At 36.8% G+C, this 21,989-nt stretch overlaps 1 protein-coding gene across 1 annotated transcript; it reads right to left on the reverse strand.

Annotated features, from left to right (window-relative positions):
- Nucleotides 1-271: 271 nt before the first annotated feature.
- On the reverse strand, nucleotides 272-4,996 carry LOC127972552 (28S ribosomal protein S22, mitochondrial-like). Its single transcript, XM_052576155.1, has 8 exons — nucleotides 4,815-4,996; nucleotides 4,224-4,381; nucleotides 3,831-3,995; nucleotides 3,596-3,739; nucleotides 3,435-3,518; nucleotides 3,195-3,340; nucleotides 2,658-2,766; nucleotides 272-466 (listed from the first exon to the last, which is right to left on the reverse strand). The coding sequence occupies exons 1-8, from the start codon at nucleotides 4,936-4,938 to the stop codon at nucleotides 377-379; spliced, it is 1,020 nt and encodes a 339-aa protein (XP_052432115.1). The 5' UTR covers nucleotides 4,939-4,996; the 3' UTR covers nucleotides 272-376.
- Between the last annotated feature and the right edge of the window lie 16,993 nt (nucleotides 4,997-21,989).

A 21,989-nucleotide genomic window follows, 5' to 3' on the forward strand; every position in this document is an offset into this window, starting at 1 on the left:
TGTATTAGCTTGACAGAGTTTGCCTATTAGTGTGGAACTAACTAAAAAAAAGCTTAAAATTGCATTGAACCAAGAACCAAACCCAAGGAAAACAATGGCAGCATAAAAAGTCTGCAATCAAAATAATAATAATTTAAAAATAAAATAGCTAAAGCAAATGAAAACTTCCATTCTATTAATTAATGAGTTCCAGTCAACATGAAATGTTACAAATCTGGTACATTAGAGTAGTAGATTTGGTACACTTGAAAGGAAGTTAAAGAAACAGACATTTAATACAAAAGTTTTCTTTATTATGTACAGAATGAGTAAGCGTTTCAAAACTTGACATCAACAGTTGAACTATATGACATACTTCCATTCATAATTATTGTATTTAAAAAGAGCTCATGGCGTCGGTCTGTTCATAGGTTTGCACCGCCAACTCGATGAACCCAGCTCTGTTTGACTCATACTGGGCATAGATCTAAAAATAAGGGGAAAAAGAAAATGCATCATATATGCACATATTTAAATTAAAATATATTAAACATAATATCCTTGGACTATATTTTTTGTGACTTTAAAACAAGTTTTTTTATTATTATTATTATTTTTGTATTTATTTTGATAAGCCAGAAAAAAAGCCTGAAGCTGACTGTGATCGTACTTTTCCACTGCCTTAAAGTACTTCGCTCAGTTTAGCAGGCCCTTATTCGTCCCACTAGTATCAGTTCACCTTTGATGAAGTTTGTTTCAGTTCACACAGAATGTTTCCATTCGCATTATCTTTCCATTGCTCTTTTTGGTTACTGTGACGTCAGAATGGCACCAAATCCACTCTATGTAGATTAAAACCGCTTTTACAGCTTTCAGAGTCTTTGTCTCATGCGAGTCTAAATCATTTAAATTTATTTTATTTCTTTGTGTAAAATTTGAAAAAATCTTGAATCCACCTCTGAAGTTGAGCCGGCTACATCAACCAGCTTGACTTCCTGATACAGGGGTTAAAGGGTCAGTGTGACATAAGAAGGGTTGAGTGGAGTGTGCACTAAGCAGGAACCGTGACTAAACAGTGGCCCCTCATCAAATCTACCATGCTTTCCCATTTCCTTTCAAAGAATTTAATATACTCACGCTCTCTAACACACACATTAAAACATGTCACTCCACCATCTCTACCAAATTACTGGTGGCATCTCAAAATTCGACAAGATTTCCTTGCCCTTCTATACTCCATGCACTCTGAATGACGTCCTTGCATGGGTTAAAGGTCTAACCACAGGCTAATGGGAAGTGATGTACCCTGGGCCTGACCCCTTATTTCCTATTTCCAGAGTTGTCAAAAGCACATATCATTATTGCAACAGTGTTTTTTTTTTTTGTTTTTACATTGACTGAACAGCTCCAGTGTTTCGCTGACCGGCTCTTCTGATCTCTTCAAAAGCTAAATGGCTAAACACCCAAACTAGAGATTTTAAAAGTAATTTAAACCACAGTAAATATCTCTAGTACATTTGTGGATATGCTCTTATTAAAATGCAGTTTTATAATCTGAGGTGATTTATTTTACTATTGACCACTATTACTATTGACAAGCATGTTGGCTGTTTATTACATCCAAAACACTTAAAAATGCCTTATTGTGCATGACCATATTTCAGATAACCTTAACTTAACTACCTTGCTAACTATTAATAAGCAGCAGTTTATTAAGGGTATAATATAAGTCATAGTAAATAGTTAGACAACAGTGACAATTTGAAGAAGAAGAAGAAGAAAAAAATAACATTTTGAAATTAAGACCTTTTTCATGAATTCGTAAGTTTATATCAGAACAGCTTTACGAACGATTTACACAATTTGTTCTGATCGTGTTTCATGAATGAGGCCCAATGTATTTATGATTACATGTGCAAACCTGAGCAATTAACAAAACAATTTAATTGTAATATTTTTTAAACAACTGACAGCCTAACTTACACATTAAAAAAAGAAATTGCTCAGTCTAAAATACAGACTAAAGGTTTTGGGCACATGTGCATATGTGACCCTTGACTAAAAAACAGTCTTATGTTGCTGGGGTATATCTTTAGCAAGGGCCAAAAAAAACATTGTATGGGTTAAAATGATAGATTTTTCTTTTATACCAAAAATCATTAAGATATTAAGTAAATATCATGTTCAAAAAGATATTTTGTAAATTTCCTACCATAAATATATCAAAATGTATTTTAATTAGTAATATGCATTGCTAAGAATTCATTTAGACAACTTCAAAGGCAATTTTCCCAGTATTTAGATCTTTTTAGGCACCCGCAGATTTCAGATATTATTCAAATAGTTGCATCATGGAGAAATATTGTCAGATTCTAATAAACCATAAATCAATGGAAAGCTTATTTATTCAGCTTTCAGGTGATGTATAAATATCAATTTCGAAAAATCGACACTTAAGGGTCACATATATGAGGTCATGGGAGCTCAAAGTAACCACAGGACATTGCACATTAATTAATAGTACACTAACAGTAAGTAAGTAATGGTAATAGAAATCCGTAATTTCAAACCATTATAGTTATGCTTGAACTATAGTTCAAATTTGATAGGTCACAGTAACAGATGTGGAATTGAAATGCACAATAAAACACTGGTGACCATGTCCTGCGTGTGTTCACCTTGAGCAGGTCCAGGTCAGTGGCATGTTGTCTTTGAGCTTGCTGTGCAGACTCACTCTGAGGATGAACCAAGTTGAACAGACGCACCAACCTCACTGCATCCTGCATTCTGGAAGCAAGACAACATTTGATCATCATACAAAGCAACTAGACTTCTCACAAGATAATCCATACTGTGAATCAAAACCTTCCAAGAGTTTTAAGGACCAAAGCTCTCTCCAAGTTATACAGTCAGATATTCATTCATCTTGCTTTGTTTGTGGTCTCTTCATTTTCCTTTTATGTTATCTATAAGGCACATTTTACATGGAGCAATCACTTTATTTCTGCTAATTTTAAAGACTAAATTCTGCTGTTAAACCATCCAATACACTTCTCCGATAGACTTTTAATGCAATGCTTTCCTCCAAGCTTGTTTCTGTTCTTTTTATAAAACTGAATGACAAATCAAATGACAATGACAATTTTTTTTCTGTGGAAATTGACTGCATCTGCACTGAAAACAGATAACTCCTTTTTTTCCTCACACATACTCACAGGTCTCTCTGCAGCATGTCCACAAGAAGGCCATCAATTCGTCGGCCATTAACCAGATGCCAGGCCAAACCACCGAAGAACCGTGTAGATCTGAGCAGATCGTATTTCCCATGCTTTTCAATGTCTTCATAGGTCAGCATGAGCACCTAAAAGACCACATAAATATTATTATCTCCAAGAAACTTACAATAATAATGTTTTGCAGCAACTTTTCTATACATCTGTATGTCAGCAACGAACATTCTTAAATTCTGCAGAGTCTGGCTCAAATTGGACAACGCATTGGTTTAGCACATCCTCGTGTCTATCCTGTTCAAAGACCACCTGTAGAAAGAAGGAAACACTAGTCAGAAACGAATACATGTGCAAATAAATAAGACTTAATCAGTGTTTGCACATACCCTAAGGTTTTCTTCCTTAAAGATGGGTGGTGGTGTGATCTTGCGACCCTCTTTGGGGAAATAAACCTGTATCAGCCTATCTCTTTCATTCCATGTTGCTTTTCTTAGGGTTCCACTGGGCTCTCTCACAACAATGAATCTTTCCTTTGGAATAATGGTGAGAGAAACAAAACCTCCAACAGTAAGAAAGACAAATAATACAGTACCTCTGTATACACACAAAACGTTTTCTTACTCGATGCGGGACGTTGAAGTTGATGTCGGTGAAGACGTATTTAGCAGTGTCCATGCCTTCTAGCATCTGATCTTCAGAGAGCACATCATTTATAGGCTTCCTCTCAGGCAGGACAGGTGGCATCTTCAGCAGATGTTTCGCCTGTTCCTCTGCCTTACGCACTGCCTGCTCAGCAGCAGAACACAGGAACCCAATTAAGACCACAGTCTTTTCTAGTAGAATAACTGTACAATCACACCACAGATGTTATCTGATGTATTCCCAAATGCCATACTGAATCTCTTTCCATTTCATCAGGTATCTCATCCCTTTATTAATCCTATTGTATCATATGACCATCATCTCACTTATTTCATCCCATCATGAATCCTGGCCTATAATGAGAAATCTCACCTCTTCTAATTCTGTGTCTGTCATAAGCTTGTATTTAGGTGGCGTTAGCTGCTGTCTTATGGGTCGGAACACTTTATTCAGATCCAGACCCGTGATTTTGGTCAGAATGTCTTGAACCTCTGTATCTGTGAACTGAGCTTTGGGTGCATCCACAAAGCCTGGAAGAAGAAGAAGGGACAATCAATCAATCACTGACTGACTGACTGACTGAATGAATGAATGAACGAACGAATACTGATCAACTGAATGACACTTAACAGTTATGTTATAGCATGGTACTTTGAAATATGCCACACTACTTACATACTTAAATATCATATACAGCACAGTATTTATACACGTAAAAATGAATTCCAAATAAAAACAAATACTGTGGGGTTTTGTTAGCTACAGCAAAATGGTAATCGAACTGTACTTTTTCGTTAAGCACGAATTTCGTTTTCATGTTCTAATTACTTTAAAGCTATTTTATATTTAGTAGCCACATGATACATTTAAACTTCAAAACATTAAACGTGATATACAAGGTCAGCTCTACACTACTGTGAAGCACAGAACCATTAACGCCTCATTTAAAGTGAGTATACTTACCACTGCGTGATGCTGATACACAGAGCATTCGCGTAGTTGTCTGTAAACGCGTTTGGACATGGTCTACACATTTAAAGCAAGAGTAAGACCTTACTAAACACCTTGTGAAACTGAACGCAGCCATGCTGTAAACGATATCACTCACTGCGGCTGTGTATTGAACTTCCACCTTTCAGAGAACCACAAGGAATGCTGGGAGATGTAGTAGTAAATAACTGCCGAGAAGAGAAACGTGCTGAGAGATACGTGTGGATCATTAGACTGTATAAAACAGGTGTGGATGTGCGTTGTGTCTGACCTCAGTGTGTTCAAATGTTCACACGTTATAATTTGTTAGTTTTAGTTTCCAAAATGTTATAACATTGAATTATATTACTGTGGTGTTCATTTAATTATTATTATTATTATTATTATTATTATTATTATTATTATTATTATTATTATTATTATTATTATTATTATTTATTTATTTATTTTATTTTATTTTTTATATATGTATACTAATCTTTTACAATATTGTATAATTTACAGTAATGCCAATAAAGCAATTTTGAATTTAATTGAATGGACAGCTCTGTTGCTGTGTACCACCATTTTTATTTAAAAATTTTTTTACATTAAATTACAATCTATAAAATTAAAACAAAATTATATGTCCCATAAAACAAGTTTTTTTGTTGTTGTTGTTGTTGTTGTTGTTGTAACATAGCAATTCCAAAAAATGTATTTTTAACAGTATTTTTAGCGGATAGGCTGTCAGTTCAGCTGTGTTCTCACAAATGCCTGCGTACTAAACTCTGTACTCGAAAAGATAAATCCACATAAAGGTAAAATATTTAAAGAAAGAAGAAAAAAAAGGCACAATATAAAATGTTCCAGCATAGGATAAACTAGCTATATAAATATTTGTCCCAAATAGTTGTTAATCTAATGAAAAACTATATAAGTGTGATGAACACGATGAGCGCATCATGCCACAGGACCTGCTAGGACTGTAAACAGAGAGTTTAACAAGTAGCCTATCAAGATTATCATGCAAATGAAATGGCAATTGATAAGCAAGTTTACTCTTTGCTAAATGGCAGCTCTACCTTCATGTAGAAGAGAAAAATATAAGAACAAGCAAAGTACAGGACACATTTTCCTATGTATTGCAACACTGATCAGAAAATTGATGACCAAAGAGGTTCATTGATCTCTCTATTGCATTTTAATAATACAATATTACACTGTCAATTTTGTTAAGAATTTGTAAAATATTAATGAATGTGAACTAGTGAACTTGTGGCCTCACCTCACAAGAGGATTATCGGAAAAAATGTATTCCAAATATGGTTTGTAATTAGACTTTAATTAAAATAAATACAGAAACAAATATCCCCCCCCCCCCCCCCCAATAAAAAAAAATGCTGAAATGTGTCATCAGCATACATGTTGAAAATATTAAGCTTATTAAAGCAGCCCTGCATTTCAAGCCCACGTTTAAACCTTTTTTTTGTCGCAAGATGGCGCTAGATATTAAAGCTTCATAAAAGCTTCATAAAAATCTTTATATATAAATCCGTGATTTGCACAGGTTTCTCTTTAGGGATATGATCGTGGCTTTGGTCAGGTTAGGCAATAGAAAATCTTAAACCTGATTTAAAGTCTATGGAGATGTACTCACAAATATAGTAAAACAAAAATTTATTAGACCCCAAAATTTGCACATAAAGCATGTATTAGTAGGCGTACAGAATTGCTGGTAAACCTGTATCCAGTACAAGTCAAATCATCTGTACGGGATGAGAATATTTTACTCAGTAGATGGCGCCAGAGGTTTACAGTTATCCCTGGATTATTACAGCTGCGCATCCACCCGTCAATTTATCAAAAACAATAAAAAAATAAAATAAAAATAATGATGATTATAATAAAAAAGTTTTGTATTCATTTATGTTCTATATTTTTTACAATAACATGGTCAAATAATTCCTTGATGAAATAATTAAACAGATAATTTCCTTTGTGCACCCCAAAGTTTTTAACAGATGAAACTTAAAGCAATTGTTATTAATCATCAATCTCTCTCTCCTTTTTTTTTTTTTTTTTTTTTTTTTTTTTTTTAGTATATGCCGATGCTTGCTCATATTTTGCTAAACTGCTGTGATGCTGACATTTATCATTTATCAAATATAGCCTTTATGATAATTGAAAAATATCACATTAAATTACCTACATTTAAAAGTCTTCTAGGCTATCTGTTGGGTTTGTCTATTTGTCTTGTCTGTCCACTTTTGGCAAGGGTTCCTGTGATCACCATCTATCTCATGTGAACAGCAATGAGGTTTTAGGTGAAACTTATTATTTCTTCTAATTGTTTAAATATAGGATGTGTCCTCTGTATTTATGCTTGCATGTATGGATTTTATATGTCAATCACTCTGAGCAGACACAAAGAGCTGACTGTGGGATCCTGAGTGTTAAAAAGGTCTGTATTTCCCTCCAAAGGTGCTCATAGCTGTTCGCACGTGTGTTTTTGTGACATATCAGGACACAACTTTGTATGATGACATGAGTATGAAACAGGTATTACAAGGAAATGCTTATAAATCATACAGAATGAGTTTTTTTGAGAAAGTAAAAATGCACAAAGTTTCCTGTGAGGGTTAGGTGTAGGTGTAGGGTTGGTGTAGGGCCATAGAATATACAGTTTGTACAGTATAAAAACCATTACACCTACACAAAAACAAACATGTGTGTGTGTGTGTGTGTGCTTGTGTGTGTACTGGTTTGACTGTACTTGTGAAACCTGTTAAACACAGACTAGAGAGCCAGACTAGTTAAACTAGTTAAACACTGACTAGTTAAAACGGCTTATAAATTGGGCAAATCACGTTTGTATTTATAAGTCTACATTTCTATGAAGGTTATGTTTAGGGTTAGGCTATAGAAATTATTAGCCTGATATAAAAACAATGGAAGTTTATGAGGTGTCCTCAATAATACAGTGAAACAAACAAGTGTGTGTGTGCTTGTGTAGCTTCACTACATTATGATATGTCCCCACAAGTATAGCAATACAAAAAAAAACTTTGACCTTATGGAGACATTATTTGGTCCCCATGAGGAATAAAAGCTTATAAATCATACAGAATGGAGTGTTTTAAAAAACTGAAGTAGCAGAAGGTTTTCTATAAGAGTAGGTTTAGGGGTAGGGTTAGGGTTAGCAAATGATGATGTAACTACAAACATAACCCTGACCATGAATGTATTGCATTAATAAAATGAAAAAATGTACCTGAATATCATCAAAGGGGGCTTTTGTCTGTGAAATATTTTTTGCCAAACTATAAGCAAAAGACTGTGATATTTATAATTTACTGTGTATAAAAACATCAGACGTCTAAGGAAAATCAGCTAGCTAAGATTGCTAAGTAGTCATGAATGTGTGTGTGTGTGTGTGTGTGTGTGTGTGTGTGTGTGAACATGTTAATGGTGGAGGGTAGTCACCAGAGGCAAGACTTAGCCTTTCAACAAGCAACAGCTGTCTCCATACTGAACCAGACACACACACACACACACACACACACACACACACGTCAAGTCAAGTCACCTTTATTTATGTAGCGCTTTTAACAATACAGATTGTGTCAAAGCAACTAAACAGCATTAAATAGGAAAATAGTGTGTCAATAAAGCAAAAAGGCAGTTCATCATTGAATTCAGTGATGCAATCATCCAGCTAAGTTCAGTTTAAATAATATCTGTTCAATCAAGTCAACGATATCACTGGATATTAAGTGTTCCCAACTAAGCAAGCCAGAGGCGACAGCGGCAAGGAACCAAAACTCCAACGGTGACAGAATGGAGAAAACACACACACACCTATTATTGTCAAGCTTCATACACATTTATATGAATTATAGAATTTAGAACACTATCTGAGAGTGTATTGATGTGTGTGTGTGTGTGTGTGTGTGTGTGTTAAAATGTTATTCAAAAATTAGCTAAATCATACATAGATAAAGTCAATTAAAAATTAAAGTTTTCATTTACGATTGGGTGTGGGCTAAGGTCAGGCTGTAGTATTTATAACTAGGTGTATATATAAAAAAAAACAATAGAATTCTATGGAATGTCTCCATTTAGAAAGCTAAGTAAACAAGTATGTGTGTGTGTGTGTGTGTGTGTGTGTGTGTGTGTGTGTACACGTGTGTCCAGGAAGGTCAGAGCTTGACCTAGGATTGCCTGGCTGCACAGGCAATGTGTATGGACACTAATTGTATATAAAGACTAATTCAGTCTATGCTCATTTTCTGAGGTTTCAGGAAGAGAGAAATGGAAAGGAGTTTGTTGGTGTGTGTGTGTGTGTGTGTGTGTGTGAGTGTGCTCTCAGAGGCAGCTCTAAGGCTTCAAGGACTTGAGCATTGGTATTTCTCATTTGAATGGGAGGGAGGTAAAGGAGAGATTGGAAAAGGGCACAGTGACACTCATCCTCTATCTGCTTCCCAACAGAATTGCTCTCTCGTTTTCCTTTCATTATAGTTCTACTTTCATTTTAAGAAACTAATCTTGCAGTATTTACACATGAACAGTAATATAAACAGCAAAAGTGGCCTTAGTGGATTTGTTTGTTTGTCTCACACACACACACGCACACACGGACACACGGACACACACACACACACACACACACACACACACACACACACACACACACACACACACACACACACACACACACACACACACACACACACACACACACACACACACACACACACACACACACACACAACTCATTTTTATTCAGTTTTGTATTTAAAAGCACCAATATCACATTTTATACCTTTAGTGAATCATTTCATCCAAATAAACTTTGATTCATGATTTTATAAATCAAACCAATAACCTTGGCGTTGCAAAAATAGTATTAATAGTAAGAGTAGAATGCCTTTATAAATGCTATTTAATATACTCATAATAGTTATTTGTGTATTTACATTGTAACACAAAAACTTCAAAAATAAGTTTGTGATTAATAATTTAAACTTTGCTACGGTAAAGATTGTTCATTTATTTTGATGTGTTATTGACCCTTATGATTGATTTATGTCAGAAATGTATTAACATACTTTAAATATGCAGAGTGGGATGTGACAATAGCTGCAAAAAAATATAGTGCTATTACTGTTAATTGACCAGGGATTGCATTTTAAAACAAATATACTTTTAGTAAATAACAACATCAATAAAATGCAACACTAATTTAAAAATAACTGACAAATGGCAAAAATATGGCATATGCTTCTGTGCATTTATTTTTTCATGGACCCATTTCCAGTGCTCTGAAAGCAGCAGCTACATTCTTATATCAGCTCACTTTCTTTCTTTCTTTGTAATACTGTGACAACATTAGAGTATGAAACAACACAATAACACTAAATTTTAAAACAAGATGTTCATACAGTACTTGTCTTCCTCTGTTCTCACTGATGAACAGAGATAGTTTATGGGTTAAATACATGTAGATCTCTACATAGGTCAGATCTGGACATGTCTGTGTTTACTTCTGGTATAGACAATTATATTCAATATATTTCTTAATTTGGATTTTCAAATATTTTTTAATTCTTTGCTTTTGCTTTTCCACCATTGACATTATAAATATGGTAGATGTGAAAAAAGGTTCCTGTGATTGAAACAGAAGAATAGAAAGTCACAGTAATCCAGAAACAAGCACTATAATATCTACATACAAACAATGTTAAACTGACACTCAGAGGCAACAGTAGGAAGACTGTAATCACTAAAAACACAATACAGGAATGTTCTTACTATTACAAACACACACGCACACACATAGCAAATGTAGCTGATGAACGAGAGGGACTCTAATTATAGGCCTGATTTTAATGCTTCTCCATTCTTACAGAACAATCAGAAACTGCGGAAAAGATGCTTGTTTATAGTTGTCAGCTCCAGATATTCTGGGAATGAGCTTACACGCAAGAACACAAAAAGGAAAATGATTGTTGTTATGATTACGTGATATGATTATTAGTGAAGAGCTGCTTCTGAACATACTTTTAGCTAAGATACTTATCACAGAAATTGCTCTCTCTTTCACATACACACAACAGCTGGATCCCAGCAGTTCACAGTGACCCTGAAGATAAGCGCAAACTGTACCTTTACTACACAATCTCATACACACAGACACACACAGACTGATAATATAACAGCTGTGTGGAGGAGACCTTCATCTTTTTCTCCCTCCCTCAGATCTCTCCTTCTTGCTAAACATGCTGTCTAAAGGATTTTATGAAAAGTAGAGAATTGTTTTCAGTGGCTAAACAACATGCTCTGTCATTTTTTTTTATTATTATATATTCCATTCTTTTGCATGCTGAAAAAGTGGAATGTGATGAAATTATGACGTATTCAAAAATCTATTCTATCCATTTTCCAAACCGCTTATCCTATGGAGGGTCACGAAGATGCTATCAAACACCCTGCACATGTGTGTAGATGAGACATTAAGCCCTGATTTCTAATCCGTTCTATGTCTGATCTCATCTGTGTTTAGTTGGTTTCCTTGCCTTGTATCCTGGATTTATTATGTTTTCTGATTTCCATCATCTTTCATTTTGTGTCATCAATGCATGACAGAAGAATGGACAAAAACTGTTTTGTAGCATTTTCTTTCTTTTTCCCCCTCCCATCTTCCAGTGGACCTGCACCATGGCAACTATTATGCCTGGAGCAGGGAGACTGTCTGCTGGAAGACCACACACAGGACTTTATTGAACTAGCATACCAAACCCACTAAACAGACCACATCAGCCTGAATGAGTGGTACAAGACATGCCAATGAAAATTTAGCTACATTTGTGGAGCTGGTGCTGCAGAATAATGGACTGCATTTCTCCATCTTGAGGAGGACATCTCAAGTCCCACTCTCAACCAAGAGCCCAGTCAGCCGCCTTCCCCACAATGCATGGAGTGATCTCCTGAGCCCACCCCAGACATTAGAGCCAGTGCTAAAACCCATGACTGAGCCAATCATCGCCCTCCAATACTGAGCCTCACAACATTCCTGACAAGATGTATGATCCAGTATCACTGCACATGCTTGAGTGAGTACTGGTGGATATTGACGGCTTGGAGGGAGGTTAATACTCTTACCACTGAGGGTAAGCTACATTTGGCCTCTGGAAATTATTTAGAGGATCTGATGGACATGTTTGTTGATTTAATTGACTGGTTTGGGGAGGTAATGCCCAATTTCCTGGAGTCTTCACTGATTACGCCCAGCCCTGACTCTACTGCATCTCCTGAACTTCCTGTGTCTCCTGGGTTCCCACCCAGCTTCCCTCTCCTGCCTCCTCTCCTAAACCAGCCAGGTCCTCAGCCCTGTCTCCACTGGTTTATGGTAGTCCCGGATGCTTTGTTACACCTCGGGCCTTCCAGTCTCCAGCTCTGCCTAGGCACAAGGATCCACGTCCAGCCTTCGAGTCCATCCATCCATCCATCCATCTTCTTCCACTTACTTAGTACTAGGTCATGGGGGCAAAAGTCTAAGCAGAGTCGCCCAGACTTCCCACTACCTAGACACTTCCTCCAGCTCTTCCGGGGTGATACCGAGGCATTCCCAGGCCAGCCAAAAGACATAGTCCTTCCAGTGTGTCCTCTGTCTTCCCCGGCGCCTCCTCCCGGTTGGACATGCCCAGAACACCTCCCCAGGAAGCCATCCAGGAGGCATCCGGAATGGCTGGCTCCTCTCAATGTGGAGGAGCAGCGGTTTTACTCTGAGCTCTTCCCGAGTGGCCGAGTCCCAGACACCAAATTATGAATTACTGGATCTCATTCATGGTGCTGCAGGGTTCCATGGCTGACATCATTCTGAGATGCCCATGATTGTTAGAACAAGTCCTACTTGTAAACTAGAACATTAGAGAAGTTCAATAATGAGATCTGCTTTGCTAACTGTATAAAAACTGTTAAAAAAACTACATTCAAATTTGTCAAACAGAAATCAACACCTTCTTCTAGAAATGTTGTTAGGTGCTCTATTTCAAGAGTCTGAACAACCCCTAGCAACAAAAGATTCCTCCAGAATACTGGGCATTCCAGGATGTCTTCAGCAAGCAACTGGCAACTGAGCTACCAACTCAATGTTTTTCCAGAGAATTCCTCCATCATTTCATAATTGTCTATATTGATTATATCCTCATCAGTTCCCAAAACAAGGCCAAACATCTGCACCACATGATGCAGATCCTCAAGAAACTTCAAGAATTCCACCTGTACTGCAAGTTCCACCATGATACTGTTCACTTCCTTGGCAATATCATGATGATATCAGCATCCAAATGGACCAGAGGAAGGTTCCATCCACTCCATCCACGTGCCTTATACTCTAGGAAGCTGTCCCTGGTGGACCGATTTTATGACATCGGTATCCATAAAATGCTGGCTATCAAACTGGCTTTAGAGAGTGGTGATATGGGCTGAACGGAGCTTACATCCCTTTGAAGTCTTAGTTATTATAGTTCTTTATTATAGTATTATATCATAGTTTGTCGTAATCAGTTGTCCACTGAAATCACTGAACATGAGCAGTGTAAATCTGCTCCACGGAGAGGTCCTGAGGGATACAGCCATGTTCCAAACTTGGCTCTATCTGCCCCTCATGGACTCAGTCCATACAACTCCATGTTTTGGACATCCAGGCAGTCAGCAAACACTCTTACTCATTAAGAAATCACTACTGTTGGCCCAATATGGCACAGGAAATCTCCCAGCTCATCCAATGTTGCTCATTGCCTTATCCAGAGTACCTCATCATCTACAAGAAGGCAAGCCTCTACTTATAACTAACAGGCTGTGGATACTGGGTGATACCTGTGTTCATATTGTCATGAACATAAGGACAGCTGGAGCCATTTTCTCCTGAGGGCTGAGTATGCACAGTCCCTCTGCATCAAATCACCATGGGATTAATACCTTTTTAGTGCATTCTTAGTTACCAACCACCCCTGTTTCCCTGGTAAGGTGAACCTTCAGACTTTCCAGCTATCCACCACTAGTTTCAAGAGAGTGAGAGGGTCTAAGACTCTGATCACATTCACCTGCAGAGGGCAGTTAGGACACACAAGAGTCAGGACGAACCTAGAAGATCATTGACTCCCCAGTACCATCCAGGGCAGAAGGTCTGGGTCTCAAAAAGGGACATCCATCTTTAACTGCCCTGCGGTAAGCTGAGTTCCCTTCATCATTCGGAGACAAATCAACAAAGTCATCAAGAGGCTAAACCTTCCACTCCACTACTGAATTTCACCTTTATTTCACATGTTACTATCAAATCTGTATACTGAGTCTCTGATTCCTTTGTCTCCAGGATCTGGTGCTGATGATGTGCCTCCTCCACCTCCAGTGGATCCTTCAGAGGTAACAGACTCAACACCATCCTGGACTACCGACAACAGGGTGGCTGACTAGAATACTTTGTTTACTGGGAAGGGTTCTGGCCAGAAGAAAAGATCAGGTTGCCAGTGTTGACATTCTGGACACATCTCTGCTACCTGAATTACATACGAACCACCCAGATTGTCCAGCACCAAGGAGGTGGTGGGGGTTACTGTCACAGAGTCAGCAACCTCCACAGCACCAGACCCTTACACTATGCCCACTCGTTCCCAATCTCCTGAGTTCTGATCATCTGCACTTATCACAAGAGTTTGCAGCTTTCTTAACTTGTAATGTACAACATAGTAAATAACCTTCATACACAGTCACCAGTGATTAAGAAAAAAGCCCAAACCCTTGGCACAGATCCTCAGCAAATACCTTGGTGACTAGATGAACCATTGCCACAGATCCTTATGGACACACCATGCCAAAAACCTTGGGAGAAACCAGGCTCAGTTGGGGGGCCAGTTCTTCTCTGGCCAGATGAAACCAGCTGTTCAATTCCAGGCTGCAGCAAAGTCAGATTGTGCAGAGAATCTGTTTCCTGTGGTCTTCTCCCGGTGGCCTTTTAGGACACAAGGTCTTGACTGTGGATCTGTTTCTGGGGCTCATCTAGTTGTCCTGGTCTCCGCTGACATTCAGAGATGTAGAGGTCCTCTTTCTAGGTGCTGATCCACCATCTTGGCTGGAAACTTACTGGATCCGGGTGACTGCAGTGACCATCTGATCCAGATACAGACTGGATCTTGTGGCTAAGGTGACCTTGGAATAAGAGAGAAACAGACTAATATTAAATTAGATTATTAGATGCCATTCTTCTAACAATGTAGCAAGTTCATTGTTTGTTATGGTGTTCCCTGTTCCGGTTTTCCTAATTAATGTAGCCTAAAAATCATTTAACGGATTTTAATATTGGAAATGTGTTAGTGTGTTATGTGTAAACCAGGTTAAAGGGATGGGTCTTTAATCTAGATTTAAACAGACATAGTGTGTCTGCCTCCCGAACTATGTTAGGCAAGGTTTATATATATATATATATATATATTTATATATATATATATATATATATATATATATATATATATATATATATATATATATATATATATATATAATCAAGTGTGTTTTTTGAATGTGTGTGGTTGATGAGCTTAATTGGATAGTGAAATAGATGAAGTGATAGGTTTGTTGCAACTACATTTTTCTTAGGAAGATTGAATTGAAGGTTATGGTCCTTCATCCAGCAAGAAATGTCTGTTAGACAAGCTGAGATGTGAGATACAGTATCGTTCCTATCTGAAACTTGGTCTTGGATTCACCAGGCTCCATCATCATTTCCTCACAACGCTCACTCTCAACCGATTACTGAACTAACCTGTTCTGCATCATCTCACCACTCAGCCACAGGATTTAAGCAAGCACCTCTTATTCATTGTCTGGTCTCACTTATAACTTTGGACTACCTATCTGCTCTACTTAACTTCAAGTAATATTCTCTTGTATTCTCCATGTGATTCTCCCTGAAGTTGCCTTGATTCTTCATCTCCTCGGATTTCCTGTTTCCCGGTCTGTCACCATTGCGTACAGACCACAATCAGTCAAGAGGAGTGCGCTCCATGAACCATCACAGACTCCCGCTCATGATATCCAACCAGTCTGGTAACACAGAGGGACTCAGTTATTCATCAGTCACAATATCATCTCCGACAAAAATGTTCTACTTACGAGTATTTCACAAAGCTGATGCCGAGGAGGTGTTTGGTTGTTTTTCGCGGTCATATAGTATAGGTGAATATTTTTCAGCATGCACTGAAAATCTACAATAACACTGTATGTAGCATATACAGTAAGAAACCTGAGAAAAGTAATAATACTGTGAAAAAAAAGAGAAAGAGAAAAAGAGAAAAAAGAGAAAAGCTATAAAATGAAGAGAATATACTATAGGAAATAATTTAATACACATTCATGGAAAAATAAATTAAAACTAAGTCAGTGATTCTGATCACACCTATGCACACTTAAGAGGCAATACCCGTAATGCACTTCAAGAAAGAGCCCTCTCTGGAATTGAATATTTACATCAGTGTGCAAATTGACACAAATGTTTCCTCACTTCTTTCTCATGTAGTGAATTATGCCATTCACTTTACACTGGAGATAGTGACTGAGGGAATAGTGGTTGATCTCAGACAGTTTTAAAGCAACTACAGTAATGAAATGTTTGAAGCAAGAATCCTGTTAAGAAAACAGTGTATCCTTTATGTTATTTATGTGGTCACTTTTATTTTAGATTTATTCTAAATTAAATATTATTTACATTATAGCCCTGTTGCAGAGACAATTACATTTGCGTACAAATTTAAATCAGGTTGTAAATGTTTTTCTTATACAGAATATTTCTCTTGTTTTCCCAATGATAATAATAATAATAAACTTAAAACAATAAATTTAATCTGGAATTAAGAAAGATTACATTAAAATATTGTTGTCAGAGAATGTATGTAGAGAATTTAACCTAAATTTCACACACAACACTGTGCAGTATTTGAAAATGTTAAGACAGTATTCCATTCCAAACATAGACATGTTGTGTCACTTTATAATGCTATATAAGTACCAAGTTAATACATTATTGCCCATATTTGCAGGTCTTTCCTCTCTTCTTGTGTCGGAAGGCACAACAAAAGTATTCATGAAGAACCTCCTTATTGACTCCTTGGCAAATCAATACTGATTGGATACTTATATTTTCAAAACTTTGCCTCTTTTTTCAAAACTTAACATACAAATCCTCAAATTTGCAAAAAATTCAAAAAATAAAAATAAAATTAAAAATACCTCTCTAAAGCAAACTTTTACAAACACTGTTGCCATAATATAAATTGCTGTTAGATATTGTGTGTTGCATGGAGAATTGTTTATTGTGTTTTGCAAAAAAGTGTTTTATGAAATTGAAAACAGATTTGATTTGTGGTTATGGTGTTTGAGTGTCAGGTTTCAGAAATTGTGTGACAAGTAAAGATTTTCTGTGTAAGCAGTTCAAAAATTATATTAAAAAAAATATATATTATCTTACTTGAGTTTTCAGGGAGACACAAAGCAAAACTATAAAGAAAACAAATACCCTAGATGACCAGTCATTTATTTAAAACCATAAAGAGTATTTAAAACAATCATTATTAAAAATATTTCACTGCTGAATTGAACTGAATCAAGTACTCCAAAGAGTTGAGTAATAGAGACTTATCAAAGACTGTGAAAGTGAAGTGAAATAGAACATCAAGTGTGTTGAATAAATGATGTATTGGAAAAAAGTAACTCAACATTGGGTGCGATTTGGGTGAGGAATACCTGCGTTCCAAAAAATGGAAGATGAGGCCAGAACGGAAGGGGTGGTAGGAATGCTTAGGGTATCTGTTCGTTTTCATTTGGTGCCACTAGTCAAGTAATTATTATTTGTATTCTCAATACACATTTCAAAACAGCTTTATAGAAAATCTTAGTATGTTCATGCTTTACAGTATAGTTGCATTTAGTGGATTAGAGCCGGGTAAAAATGTGTGTGTGTGAATGAGAGAGGGGGGCACAATAGAAGGATATGGTCTTTGTGTTGTGGTATCAGCATCAGAATGCACTGCACCATGACGTAACCCACCAATAAAGACTTATGTAGGGCATAAACATAACAGTTTAGAAACAAAAAAAAACTAAACAAAAAAACAAACTAAAATTATGGTGCCTTTTCTGGTTGATACTGAGGTGAGAGGTCAGACTTATGTAAATAAACTGTGCGTGTGCTAGCAACACCAGGGTCATGGGTTCAGTTCCCAGGGAACACACAGACTGGTAAAATGTAGCTATACCTTGAATGCACTGCATATTGCTTTGATTAAAAGTTTCTATCTGCCATTTTTGTCTTTATTCAGACAGGACATTGAAGAGTATGGACAGAAAGCAAAATGGGGGGACAGGATCATAAAGTATCACAAGCTGGGATTTGAACTCAGGTCATCCAAAGCGCAACCACGCTGCATGTCAAAGTGTTGCCCATGAGTTTATCAGCACAAGCTTGGTATAAATTTATATACTACATTTGAAATCAATGTAAATATATAAAATAGTGTTATAAGCTTTTAAAATACTCATTTAATTATGGTTTTATTTTGGTTTTGGGTTCAGTCTATTAGCTTCAGTTTATTTGAAGAATGCGTCTGTTATAAAAGAGACCAAAATAATACACTTTCACCTCATGGTTACTACATATTATCTAACATGTTAGTCACTTTAGTTATCGCTAGCCATTTAATAAGAAAAATCCTACATATAAGGAAGAGGATGGAAATTTGATTATTTTCCATGGCAACTTAGAGAGTGAAATCAGCCATTGTGGGTCTCTGTGTGTAGCTCTCTGTGAGCTTCAGGGTTAGATAATGTGAACTATAATTAAATGCATCACTTAGTGCTGTGTACTCCCTGATCACATCTTCTGATAACAGAGCACATAGACCATAGTATTGAAGCAGCAAAAGAGGGTCACTCTGAACACATAAACACAAATATGACAGAGCAAGGCAAGTTACAATTTCGATTCAAACATCCAATTGCATAAAATCTAGATTTTTCGTGAAAGTTGAGCAGATTGACACATTTTTATAGTTTTAATTCAATACAATTTATTAATCATTATTTTTCATTGTCCTGAACAGCAGGACAATGAAATTGTCATTGCTTTTTGATATTTCATGGATTGTTTTGCACGTCATACTTTTAAAATATCCCTCTATTAAGGCAATTGTGAACAAAAGGGGAAAATTTGTTGAACTCAACATATTAATATTATCCATATATTTCTTGTGCAAAATTGACTTGACTAAAAAAACAGCTCTGGAAGAGTTAAAAGTATAATAACAAGCCCTGATCTTCCCAAGTATCTGTTCATGTGTTAGCATGAGGTTATTGAAGCAGCACAGGGTGATGAAGGTTTCAGTAGTCTACATGTGGAATGAAAATAAATATGTCATTGCCAGTTAAGACTGCACATTTACTCTCTCTTATTGTGTGTACTGTCTGTCTCAGTGTGAGCATGCTCATATCTCTCTTCGCTCTGTTATTATTTGATTTAAGTTCATTACAACTTGAAACATTTTACTTGGACCCGAGCAGGCTGAAAATTGCTAATTAGAGGTGGGAAAATATTTAAAACTCAGAACAAATATTGTCAAGATAATCTATACAGACCATGTGAACTTTGTCTCGATTATTTATTCTGGAGCAACTAGAGTTACAGTTATTGTCAGAGCACTTAAGTTTCATGTTGTACCAGTTCTTATGGTGACTATGGCTGTGTTCAGACTACAGGAAAACTTGGCCTAAATCCAACTGTTTTGCTCACATGTTACTCAGATCGGGGTTTTTTTTTTCTCATGACAATGTGAACAGCACAAACCATGGAATTTGACCTTTTTATTCTGATTTGGACTGCTTCCATGTGTGGCTCTAAATCCAATACAGGTCAGACGTTTTGCAAGGCGACCTCAGTCTGAACGGCCATATCAGAATTAATTTGACTTTTATGTCACTCTGGATCAACATGTGTGATAAGTCCAGTCTGATGGGAGTCACTCTTGAAATGATCACATCCTTATCATATGCTCGCGAATTTCCTGGCTTCCGCTGCACATCACTATATTGGCCTTTGTGTTTACTTCAGTATGATAGCATGCTGCGTGCCCTCTTATTATTATTCTTTTGCATATACAGGTCAATTCAGGACTGTGATAAGTTCACACTGAAATTTCATATTGACCAATTAAAAAAAAAAAAAAAAAATTATATATATATATATATATATATATATATATATATATATATATATATATATAATGTGAATGACCAAAAGAAAACAATCAGGTCTGAACAAATAATCAGAATTGAGCTCTAATGCTTGCAGCGTGAGCATAGCATTAGATTACATACACAGCGCAAACTGCACTGATACTCAAAATAGTACTAAAAGCTACCATGCTACATGTTTTAGGAAATATACCATGGTTTTCTTTGATGTGCCTTGGAGTAAAGGTAACTGGTTATGGTCATAGTTCAGTGCCAAGGTATCAATATATACAAAATATCAAAATACAGTTTAGTATTTCTATCTGTTACGGTCACTGTATCTCTGTGCTTTCAAAGTTCCAAAATTCCCTCTCATTCCTTTGTTTATCTTCAGCAACCCATTACATCCGGTGACCAGAAATGTCGATTTTCAAGAAAACACATGCTTTTTTGTGCAAAGTGAAAAGCTGATGAAAAGATGGAGTTATAATTTCCCAAATATCTGTGAAAATTGTAACCTCACCGTTCCTCTCATGATGTCATGGCGCAAAGACTCTCTGTGGGAGATCAGGCTGAAAGGATAGCCGGACTGAGCCAAGGTAAACTGGGCTGCATGGAGCCACGATGGAGCGCTGTGAACACAGACACCAGTTACAAACGCACTCAGATATGGATCGTTGGGTCTGAGTGCGACTGCAGCTTGAATCAATTATTGGTGTCATCTTGATCCAATTTGACTGATCTGAGGGGGAACGGAGAGGACAGGGCGGGCGGGGGTGCGGCAGAGGGCAAATTCTGGTCAAATATCCCCCCCGTGCATTGCCCCCCCAAAAACCCATTCCCTACCCTATTCAATGGCGGTCACCAGTGGGGCCGAAGGTCAGTGGTAAATAGCGTGATATGCTCTGAAATTTAATAAATGGTGACCGCAGGATAGCTACATCTCACTGAACTTGTATTTGATTGATGCCCTGTTTTGTGACAAGATTTGATTCACATCACTCTCACTTGGGTTTCTAATAATGAATTTGCTACACCTTTCATTTGGTAAATCCATAGTTATTGCTTTGTAGATTATATGTAAACAGTGTGTATAAAATGCTCCTAATGTGCAGATAAATGATAATGCAGTAATGCTCTTTTTTTTTTTTTAAATCTGTAAGATCTTTTGAGCTCTGAGCAAATCCACCTCTCTTCTATGAGAAGCACTCTCAAATCTTTACTCACACAACCTGCAGCATTAAAAAAAAGTCCTAACAAAACATAACATACCTCTTGCTTCTGTTCTGTGTCCGTCCACCTTCCTAATTATTTTAAATCTCTATGATGACATTTAGTCTGTTTATACTGATACTTTGGATATTATTGTAGCTAATGGCTTTTGGTGTAGCCATGAAAGGATCTGCATGCATCTGTGCTGCCTGATTTCCTTGAGATAGTTAATGCCTTTGGAGTGTTTAGTTACCTGTGCGAAGCATGCAGATTAAGCCAGGTGCTGGTGAGTCTGGTTACCAGAGCATCAGTCAGCACTTCATGGGTAGTGCACTAAAATCCTGGAAGAAGACTGAAACGGTAAGTGTTGTGTGTGTGATTAAACCAAAATTTTGACTGTGTTTCAAAACCTAGGGTGCTTGATATCTATCTTAATAGCCTTTGTGAAGCCTGTGAATGTGAAGCCTATGTAAAAAGAAAAGTTGTTAAAACCATTTGGATTAACTTCTGTAAAATATATGGTATATTGATCATCGTAATTATGCATTATGGCAATTTGTAGATAATAAGATACATAAACCCACTGTCATTGTGAGAACTGTGCTAGAAACAAATAATTTCTGAGGACGTCTAGCGCATAATCTATGGATTACCATCTTGTACGGTAATTACAGT

This window comes from Carassius gibelio, chromosome B15 (assembly GCF_023724105.1).
Source record: "Carassius gibelio isolate Cgi1373 ecotype wild population from Czech Republic chromosome B15, carGib1.2-hapl.c, whole genome shotgun sequence".
NCBI classification, from domain to species: domain Eukaryota; kingdom Metazoa; phylum Chordata; class Actinopteri; order Cypriniformes; family Cyprinidae; genus Carassius; species Carassius gibelio.